The sequence below is a fragment of the Coffea eugenioides genome, chromosome 10 (assembly GCF_003713205.1).
Source record: "Coffea eugenioides isolate CCC68of chromosome 10, Ceug_1.0, whole genome shotgun sequence".
In the NCBI taxonomy this organism is placed as follows: Eukaryota; Viridiplantae; Streptophyta; class Magnoliopsida; order Gentianales; family Rubiaceae; genus Coffea; species Coffea eugenioides.
This window is the reverse complement of record NC_040044.1, coordinates 37,492,022-37,502,739: the sequence shown is the minus strand read 5'-3', so window position 1 is coordinate 37,502,739 and position 10,718 is coordinate 37,492,022. Positions and strand designations below refer to the sequence as shown.

The 10,718-nt window shown below is 35.1% G+C and overlaps 1 protein-coding gene across 1 annotated transcript; it reads left to right on the top strand.

The window, feature by feature from the left end:
• Window positions 1-481: 481 nt before the first annotated feature.
• On the top strand, window positions 482-4,514 carry LOC113750816 (RNA-binding protein 42-like). Its single transcript, XM_027294758.1, has 4 exons — window positions 482-721; window positions 2,745-2,922; window positions 3,059-3,156; window positions 4,144-4,514. The coding sequence occupies exons 1-4, from the start codon at window positions 482-484 to the stop codon at window positions 4,231-4,233; spliced, it is 606 nt and encodes a 201-aa protein (XP_027150559.1). The 3' UTR covers window positions 4,234-4,514.
• The last annotated feature ends 6,204 nt before the right edge of the window (window positions 4,515-10,718 follow it).

Genomic DNA, 10,718 nt, shown 5'->3' with positions numbered 1-10,718 from the left:
TTTGGCGGAAGATTCCTTTGCCAAAACACTTAGTGAAGTCTCAAAACTTCATTTTGCCTCCCAGTGAAATTTTGCTTCTTCTTTATCTCTCGCACAAAGTCTTTCTCTCGGCAAACTGTCTCTCAAAACTCTTGGCCAAAATTTTGCTTTCCCACAAAGTTTTTCCTGTTGAATCTCTCCGCAATCAAACTATCCTTGCTTTCCCATTGAAGGGATGTAATTCCATGATAAATTTTTGCCCTAAATTGATTTCTCTCGGTTGCCTAAATTTTTGCCCTCTGCCTCTCTCGGCCACTTTCCTCTCCTCTGCTCCCTACCTCTGCCGTCCCGTCGCCCCTACTCTTTCCCTCTCATCATCAGGTTTAGGTTCGTCAAAACCAGAAAATGGAACAACATGACATTGAAAAGGACGAGTTTGAATTCTCCAAAAACAACGAAGCCCTAATTTTTGGTCCCGCTTCTCAAATCTCGCGGTTTCGCAATGTCGTCGACATCGGCTGCTGCAGCTTCTTCTTCATCCTCAACGGCGTCGTCTCAATTCACCTACACTACCGGCACGTACTTTCCGACTCCGTTTCACCTACAACAGCCGCAAACCTATGTGGCTGCTGCCGCTGCCGCTTCAATTCTGCAATTTCCTGCTCCTCCTCCTGCGGTTCCCCACGTTTATCCTGCTCCCGCTACAATCCCTACCGTGTACTCCCTCCCTCAGTATCAACAGGTACGAACTTTTCTATATCCAATCATTAAGCCACGTTGTTTTTTTTATATGAATTTTGGATGGAATATTTTTGGAGAGATTTAGGGCAATGATTTCGGCTCTTTTTCCTCTTCCCCTGACATTTGAATTCCCTTGTCAGCAGCTATGATGAGAAACTATTGATCTTTTTAATTATTGGTAGGAGTCGAGATATGTATACCATTGTTGTCTATGTGAGTGGAGGAACCAGGAAGTCCAATTTTTCGGTAAAATACCCGGTCTGTTCATTTATATATATGGCTTAATTCATTTAGGAAGAACTTCCTAAATTGATTTAGGAAGTTGAATTTAGGCATTAGAAGAACTTTAGGTTAATGTTTTTCTTCTAAAATTATTGACCTTCTTTATTGTTGAGGTGTGATTATTTACTTAAGTTGATATGATAGTGGTGGAGATTTTAGTTTTTAGAAAAGAGGGAGGGGGGGCAATGTAGAAGGTGAAGGGGATTTCACAAATTTTAGGGTGCAAAGGTGGGCCAAATAAAATATTGGGGAAACTTGTCGCGTGCACCCAGGGGTTTTGTATGTGTGGGCAGAATTGCAGACTTGCTGAGTATTCATTTTGCTAGCTTCTGATGGGCTTCGTTTCTTTATGAACTAGTAGAGTGGGAACTGAAGTGTGGAAGTAGTATACTCTCACAGCTTCACAGTAGAATGTCTTGTCCTTCAATTTCTATACACCATCGCCTAAGAGAAACGGAAGCAAATGATTTTGAAACTTTCAATGTGTATAAGAGCTAATTATGAGCAGCAGACTTGAGAGTTACTGCAGAAATGAAATGAAATGAAATGAAGGAGTTCTCCTTCATGTTTGTTCTTGGATTACTGGCCAACACATTACTTGAGTAGCTATTGCATGACTACATTTCTGTATCCTAACTGCAGATTCTTTTTTTCTTTTTTTTTTATTCAGTCTTTGCATGGGGAGAAGCTGTACCTTAGATTATGCTGCTTTAGGACGCCCTGAAATCTAAACCAGATATATAGAAAAATTATTGGGACTTTGGGAAGTGTTATATTATCTTGTTCTAAACTTATAACAAGAAGCTGATGCTGCTGCTTGCACGCAAGGAAATTTGCCCGGTGACAACACTGAGGTAGACGTGCTCATTTCAATCCAAAAGGTGGAGTCTAATCATTCGACAGATTTTAGTTGCTACAGCCACTATTCTTTTCCCAAGTTACTAAGTTGATTGCTTCAATTAATTAATTTGTTAGGCATACTAGACTCGTCAGTGAATGTGTCTTCATACTTGAAACATGTTGTCAAAATTTGCTGCTCTAAAACAGTTTACTGCAGTACTTGATCAGCAAAACATCCCATCAAACCAGAAATGAAAGTAAATTTTGGTCCCAGGATCTTGAACTGATTCTTTGTAATGAAGAAGACAAACCATACCGGCCCATTGTTGGGATATCAATCTGCCAATTATCTTCAATTTCAGCATTGAAACAAGAACAAAAAACTAGAAATTCATAAAGGTACGACATGAATTGGAAAAAGGTAATCGAAAAATTGGTCTTTCAATGTCGGATTTCCATTATCTGAGAATACAGAACTATAGTACATTACATTCTACTAAAAGTTACTGAAATTTTGCAGCCAATTTTACAGGGCACATGCTTATTACTTGCAATGATTTTATAAATACAGAGTTTTCATATTCAAACCTACTTTAAGTTAAGCGATATCTAATACTGAAAAAAATGTTAATGTTGATCAAATAGATAATCTTGGATAGCTTATCCAGACGCAGTGGTGTATTAGTATTTTTTTTGGGGCTGACTGTCGCAGTGGTGATATTATTGTGGAAGTTTGGTGACCCAGGGGTTTTGTATGTGTGGGCAAGAGTTCTTTTTTTTTGGGAGGGGGGGTTTATATTTGCATCTTAATTTAGGTATAAGTATAGTTTGAGGAAGAGGAATGATGGCAATATTTAAAGTTAAACCAGTCAGTTCTTAATATCTGAAGTTTTGGTGGACAGGCCCAGCAATTATTTCAGAGGGATGCACAAACAATAACACTTGAAGCGCTAGAGAGTGTGAAAGCTGCGCTTGCAAGTAGTGAGATTGAGCACAAGGCCGAGACTAAGAAGAAAGCAGTACCTCGTAAGACAGCAGGGCAGGCATGGAAGGATCCTACACTTGCAGATTGGCCAGAGAGTGAGTTTCATGTACTCTACTCCTTGTGTGGTTGCATTCATCATTTTTTATGACAATTTTCGCCTGTCTTAATTCCTTCACTGATCTTGTTTTTGCTAGTATTAATGCCTTCAGTATTACTGTTTGTGTTGTGCAGATGATTCTCGTTTGTTCTGTGGTGATCTTGGTAATGAGGTGAATGATGATGTTCTATCCAAAGCATTTTCAAGATTTCCATCTTTTAACATGGCCAGGGTGAGTTATTTGAACTCGTCCACTTTTTATATGTCTCAACCTTCTCTTGTTCGAATTATCGAAACTTTAATTTGTCTCCTTGTCGTGGTTGCCTTTGGTGAGGTTCTGACCTGATTTTGCATGATCCCTTAATCTGATTTCGAAGAAGTGCTTTGATCTGATGTACGAGTTTAAAACTTTGAACTTGGACAACATCTATGGTTATGTTTGTGTGAAATAAGATTAAATTTTGCTAGCATATGATTCTTTAGCTTAAGGGATGCTTGGTATCGAACACTGTTCTGGCTGATCATACTGGTGCTTCTACCATCATTTTTATAAAAGAGAGAAATTTAAGAATCTCTCATGCCTCTGAGCTCTTGAATCTGTGCACTTTTGTGTCTGCATCCACACTCGTCCCTTTTGTCGTGACAAATGCCCCTTGTAGTTAGTCAAACATAATATATATTATCTGATGTTTAAAGGAGAATGATTAATCTGCTTAGTCATACTGTCTTTTGTTCAGTGCATTACTTGACAGTGTTGGTACTGTGATCACTACTGTATGTAATGTTGCCTGGACGACGAGCTTTAGTTTCAGCTTGTTGACAATGTTGGCTGTTCAGGCACCAGTTAGTGATTGGGAGTACAATGCTACGCTCCCCAAAACTGCTTCAATGATTGATTTGGCTTCAAAAATAATGATGACTTGTTTAGCACTGACTTAAGTGAGGACCAGCTGAGGCAGAGACTTGGACACATGTCCCACACACCTTGTCAAGTAGGAAATTGCAGTACATAGTTATGTCCAATATCTATAATTTTTTCCATCGCATTTGATAGACCAAAGGCTATATTTCTAGCATGACATGATTTCTAGTAGGTTGAATTGCTTGAACGCAAACTATTTCCTGGGGTGTTATTATATTATTATTGTTGCAATTTTTTTCCTATCATTTTCCAATCTCAAATGCTCAAGAATTGGAAAAAAAATTTCTGTTTCCCCAGATCACTGTATACACTTTTCTTCATCCCTTCAATTTCTCGGCTGTTTTCTCTTCTTCTGAAGGATTGGCACTAACCTCTACTAAAGCATAGCCGGACTGCTCCACCTAGAGATGGCTGAAGGAAGTGGAAATGAGGAGACAACTCTTGAGCATACATCAACATGGGCAGTGGTAGTTGTTTGTTTCATCTTGATGAGCCCAAACAATGTACTATATATATACTATACCTCTCGCGGATCGTTGCTAATATTGTACAATTACGTTACCTGACTTTTAGCATTTCTTTCAACTTGTTAGGGATGAGAGTCTTTTTGTTTGTGCACAAGAAAGTCTTTCAAGTTATTGTAAATGAGAATCTTTCGGTACTTTATTGGGATTTTAGTACTTGCTTTGAGCACTTGTTTGCGATTTTAGTACTTGCTATGTTTGTACTTGTTATCGACTTTTAATTCAATGAATTATATTTGAGTATCGACTTCTTCTTTTAAATTGCTATATGCATTCTGCTCTTTGAGATAATTTTACAAGTCCCTTGGGATTCTGGTTGATGGAATGTACAGCAGGGAGGACTAATTGCAGGTTGCTTCCATATAAAAAAAAAACAGGGAAAAAACTCTTGGCAATTAAAAATGTCAGCATAGCTTAACTTCGAAAAACACTAATGACAAATGGGCATGTCGTCCAAAGCAGTGTAAATTCACATGGCTACGTGTCCTTAAAGTCATATATTAAGACAACTAAAGATGCCTTCATAAATTGGATATACTACTGATCCGCTACTGATGTTCTAATGCTATACGGATACTTTCGATTATCACAAAAAAAAGTTTTTGTTGGCAGAGGGAATGCTATAGCAGCATGGTTTTCCTGACACGTTTGAATGTTGCTAAAGATTTGAGGCTATCCCCACATTGGAAGGGACAACACTCGCCCTAGGTGTGAGGATAGATAAAATGTCAGGTTAAATTGTCTATACTGACACTTTTAAATGCCGCTAAAGGCCATTTTTGTTGTAGTGTTTCTAAATTTTAGGGCTGAAACCTATGATCTAAATTCTAAGATGCACAAGTCAATTATACAACAACTTCGAACACACAATAGTTGAAGATATACGTGAGTACTAAAGGTGTTTTCACATTTAGTCTACACGATTAATAAAAACTCTTGTTTTCAAGCAATGTACATCTTTAATCTTTATGTGTTCACCTATATATTGCTCGTGCACACTTTTTTTTTTTTCCTTATTTTGAGCCACACTTTGTAGCTGATATTTACATGTCAAAATGTTCCAAAATTAGTGAAAAATCATAAATTTATTGGCAACCTGAAATTCTTCTCTAGTTGATTGGCTTTATAGGCTACCACAAAATATGGAGGTGTGTTTTTTGCACTTAGACAAGTAGGTAAGCAAGATATATATGTAGCTGCTTGTGAAGGAAGAATTGAAAAAGGAGAAAGTCAAAAGAGATATAAAGCTCCACAATTTTTTTTTTCCTTCCATTCAAAATTCATTGCTCAAATTCTACTACAAAGTTGTAATAATACTTTCATGTACTAGTTTTCTGGTCATTCTCTCATTCTTTCACAAGAACAGAAGTCATTAAATTTTAACAATTTCAGTAAATTATTCACTAATATTCAAACACTTTCAAACTTCTCCTTGATTTCGAGGCTCACACGTTAAATTATAGTCTGATTTCAATGAATACCTAACCAGTTATACCTGAATAACTTCTACATGGCTCAGCTGTCATGAAATCTCTTTTCCCATCTTTTTTTTTTTTCTCTTTGTTTGGTTGCTGCATATTAAAAAGGAGCCGTAAATTGGACGACGTCTGAGTAACGAAAGAAAATATGATGGAATGACCATTGAATCTCCAATTACTTGCTCAGATTTTGGAAGAACAAAAATTGGTCAATAGGGGCCCTACCTGATGGCTGCATCTTGCTTGAATCTATTCTCAGGTACAGTGGTTGGAGACAGGAAAATGAGAAGGGTAGAATTCTGTTCATCCATTATCCATATATACGTAAAGGAGCATGCAGGAAGATGGACTAAGGGCAAAGAAATCATCAGAATGTCTCTTTGTTTATATTGATTAGTACTTCATGCATCGGCTGCTAAGAAAAGAAACGAAAGAATAAGACCAACTTGGCCAAAAAGAGAATAGATTAGATTCGGCAGGCGTTTAATCTGCAAATCAAAGACTAGATTAGATTTGAATCTTTTCATTGGTAAAAGATTAGATTTGAATCTGCAACAACGACCAACTTGACCAAAATAAGCCACCATTGCTAATTAATCTGCACCAATGACCAACTTGACCAAAATAAGCCACCGCTGCTAATTAACTAAAATCCCGGTTTAATTCCACTTTGCACCCTTTGACTAAACTTACATTCCCACTTTGATCTCTAAATTTTAAAATGAGGCACTTTAGTCTTTATAATATAAAATTTGTCTCACTTAAGCAAAATTGTTGACAGATGTGGGAAAAATTTTATACTTTAGTAACTAAAGTGTAACGGGTTTTATACTTTGGAAACTGAAGTGTGACAAATTTTGTACTTAATGACTAAAGTAAAATTAACCCAAAAATTTACAACATATTGGTTTAAAACTTGGGCCTGGCTATCAAAGGTCAACATATATGTAATTACTGATAAAACAAATTAATTGTACATTACATACAAAAAGCTGCAAAATCACGTAGGATTAAATTTTTTAGTAGTAATTTTACATGTACTTATGGTTTTAATGTGCATCATCCTACCTAGTTGGTCACAAAACAAGTTTTGAGTTTGAGTTGCATGTTTCATGGATGCTCTTTCCCTTCTATTGTAAGAGAAGAATACTAGTTAAAAGCTGGCAAAATCTGCTAGTCTTCGTACTTTAGTTTGGTATTGAAATATTTGTGTAAAAAGTTAGTTGGAAAATGTGTAGAGAAATTATTTTTCAAAAATTCAAAATAATTTTCCCCCAAAACTAACAATTTGAACGGGCATTTGCAATTTAATTATAGCCTCTTCTCTCAGATCAAGCTTTGATGTTCCACCTTACATTTGAGTTTTGACAAATTTGGTCCATTGTGTTTTCGAAGTCATACCATGATTCATGGGATTTAGGAACCAAGTTGATCAATGGCAACAAAGTTAACTATGTTTTCCTTTGTATATGTCGGTTAACTAGAGAAAAACTGACTGAAAATTGTTACGTACATTTGGTTGCAGATGCATCCAAATTAGGTAAGGTTTAAAGGTATAAAAATTTCTCTCAATATCACTTAGCACCCCTAAGGTTTTAGAAATATCACTTACCTCCCTCCCTTCTGCTCATTTTACCAAATCAAAATATTCCAAGAAAAATCACATCCTAAATTGGTAAAATGGAGATTAATCTAAACTAAACAATAGAACTTGTCCAATTTTTTTCAAAAAGAAGGTGTCAGAGGTGATAACGCAAATGGCAAATATAAAAATAAAACATATGCAGCCTAATTTGAAATAATATTAACTCTAGTTTCTGCCAAAATCACAATTTGCAGTTCAAGATTCAACTAATTTGTTTCAAAGTCTTGCTCTAAACCAATTCTAGTTAAAAAGTTTTGGATTAACCTGTCCTGGATGACTAATCATGGGATTTCTTACTTGTTTCGATACCATTGTCTGACATTTGGTTCGATTCATATTGGATTATTTACACAATATTGCTCAGGTAAATCTTATTTTACATTACTAAATGTGGAATACTCACTGAAATTACCATAATAAGATGAAAGAAAAACTAAAAATGTCACCTGACACAGTACTTTGCATATAAAAATTTCAACCTACTCCATGAACAAAATGACCCTCAAAGCATTAATATTATTTGATCTACATTCATCTTTTCTATCTACCTTTTATCTTTCGGGGTTCCATTCTTGCCTATATCAATCTATTTAGACGGCCGCTTTAATGCTAAAAAAATACAAAGGCATACATGTATCAAATGTGTGATTACAATTAATCAGGGGTCTGTTGATCTTATCTCTATATAGATCAACAAATGCTTTTCCTCGTACGAATATTGACCAAAATTTTCCTCGTTGATGAGCCTACTTCCTTGTTCAGTTAAAATAGCATTTATATGGTAGTATTTCATGTTTCAGGTTCATGCATGTCCAAAATGTATATATTTCGAAGAAATATTGTTAAAAGCCTCGGGTGCATGGCGGCATTTTCATGACGCTTGGAAAGATCAAGACACGAATGAAGGAAAAGAGGGTCGTGATCAAACTAATCAATCTAAATTCTAAATGAGAGATTTTAGGCTTGACAACATTTTGATTGTCGGTTATCAAAGTCAACAACCATGATTTTCTTTGATATCGTAATGTGGTTTTCAGTCATTTGTATTTTCAGTTTATAGTGATAATTTACATTTATTTTTTGAGCATATAAATGTTTAAATGGTTAGAAAGTACATATTAGTTGATAACGACAAATCACTTGCTCATGAAAAGATATCGTATATTTGAATTCTGTTGCCGATATGACAACTATATTGATAGGTGATTTGTAAGAATAATTGTAAACTGCTTAATTATGATCTTGAAGACATATCCTAACCCATGATGATGATTGGAATCGAATCCATCTAAGCTTTTTTATTTTTTTACAAAAAAAAAAAACAACAGAGCGAGTTGGATATTAATTTAAAGATCCACATGCCGTGATCACTTGTACATGTCTGTACAACATATGTGTACGTATTTAAAAACTTCAAAACCAAAGGCCAATTCTGTTTCAACTAGGAGGAAAAGGCCAGTTAAACAGGCTGCCACTCGATGCAATCTCCTTGGGCTGGTAAAAATACCCAAATACCAATCACCCCCAGCACGTCCAGTGATTTGACAGCTTGATTTGGGTCAGTTGGATGAAAAATAGTTTGGACGAGTTGGATACCCATTCACCCAAGTACTAGTATCCACTAATCAAAGATGCATGCATCAATAAATTAGGATAACAAAAAGTACTTTATGTATGTGAAACCCGTAATTATGTGTAATAAAAAGTACTTTTGTGTGTATAAATGTGTGTGAAAGAGTATCATGTATCAAAATACATGAAATAATATGTTCAACCATATCTAGATTATGGATTTGAGTTCATCAATATGATTCAATCCAATTTGTACTTGGCGCGAGTTGAATATAATTCAAATAAATGAAACCCAACACCAATCCGTCTAAAATCTGCACAAATCCTCTCCTAAACAAAGAATTCCAATAATGTAAGCTCAACCCTACAAACAAATAAGTAGATTTTAATCTGGAATAATAGCCTTTATCTTTTTTTATTAACCAAAGAAATATATAGAAACCATCAAAGTCAAAGCGTGGTCGGCATTAGCTGATCTAAATATAGTTGGCATAGTTTCTTTGGGTAATTGAGGAATGTGATTGACGTACAATTAGATGATTAATTATGAGTCTACTTAGTGTCAAATTAATGACATAATTAATGTCATTCCTTCAAAAAAAAAAAAAAAGACGTAATGTCATGTTTGAGCAAATAGAGAGGGCCTAATCATTTCTAATTATCAACTCTAAGAAAATCAACTGTTTGAAAAAATCATACAAAAGTCAACCTCTTTCTGAAATAACAATTCATGCAGCTTTAATTATTAGGGTTTATGGCCTAGGTCAATGGCATTTTGCCAAACCTGGATCTTCTGCTTCTTGCATTCTTTGAAAGTTAATTAGGACAAGTCAATATCTAAAGATGCCAAAAGGGTCTTGAATCTTCTTAGTGCTAAAGAAACTAGGGATTGAATCTTCTTACATCTATGAAGAATTATAGGATTCAAATATTATTTATTTGCTTTTCATTATCTAGAGGTAGATATGGGTATCTTCAATTTGATGAACTATTCGTGTATATGATCAGTTGTTGCCTAATTATATGTTTCATCTCATATATTTCTCTTGATGTTTATCATTTTTCTTTAGGTAAAAATCAGTTGAAGACTTTAAGATACCCTTTAATTGATGTTAATTAGGGAAACCAAAGTTAGAAGGAAAAAAAAAAATCTTGTGATCTGGATTGGCATCAAGTTTAGACAAAACCAGTCATGCGTTTCAAATTCAATCCAAGAATTTGGGGTTTTCATCTCTCATTATGTACATTTAGATCAAATATTTCATTTTTTTTTTGTTTCTTCAATTTTGGGCCCTTTTGTTTCCCTAATAACTGGTAATTTAATTAAAAGAGAGAAGAATGATTTTACTCTTGTGGGCATCAAAGCACAATATGGATTCCGCAGGTCTCTTTCTAATTATGCCTTCCAAGGAAAGGTATACATCTGTAAGTTGCATATTGCAGGCCATTTGAGATGGGCAAGAGGCATTGAAATTAAGAACATATCAATTAAAACTCTCTGTCTTTTAATACTCAGATTATATTAATTAATGAACTAAGTAATAAAACTCTGATCATCATATTAGTGCTAGCCCCTACCAGATTTACAAAAATGGTTAATGACAATGCTAACTAATTAACTTCTGTTGCTGTACCAATTCTAATGCTTCTTTC

Coding starts and splice junctions, on each gene's coding strand:
- LOC113750816 (XM_027294758.1), top strand. CDS start 482: ATGTCGTCGACATCGGCTGCTGCAGCTTCTTCTTCATCCTCAACGGCG. Junction 722..2,744: donor CCCTCCCTCAGTATCAACAG/GTACGAACTTTT, acceptor TTTGGTGGACAG/GCCCAGCAATTATTTCAGAG. Junction 3,157..4,143: donor CATCTTTTAACATGGCCAGG/GTGAGTTATTTG, acceptor CTGTTTCCCCAG/ATCACTGTATACACTTTTCT.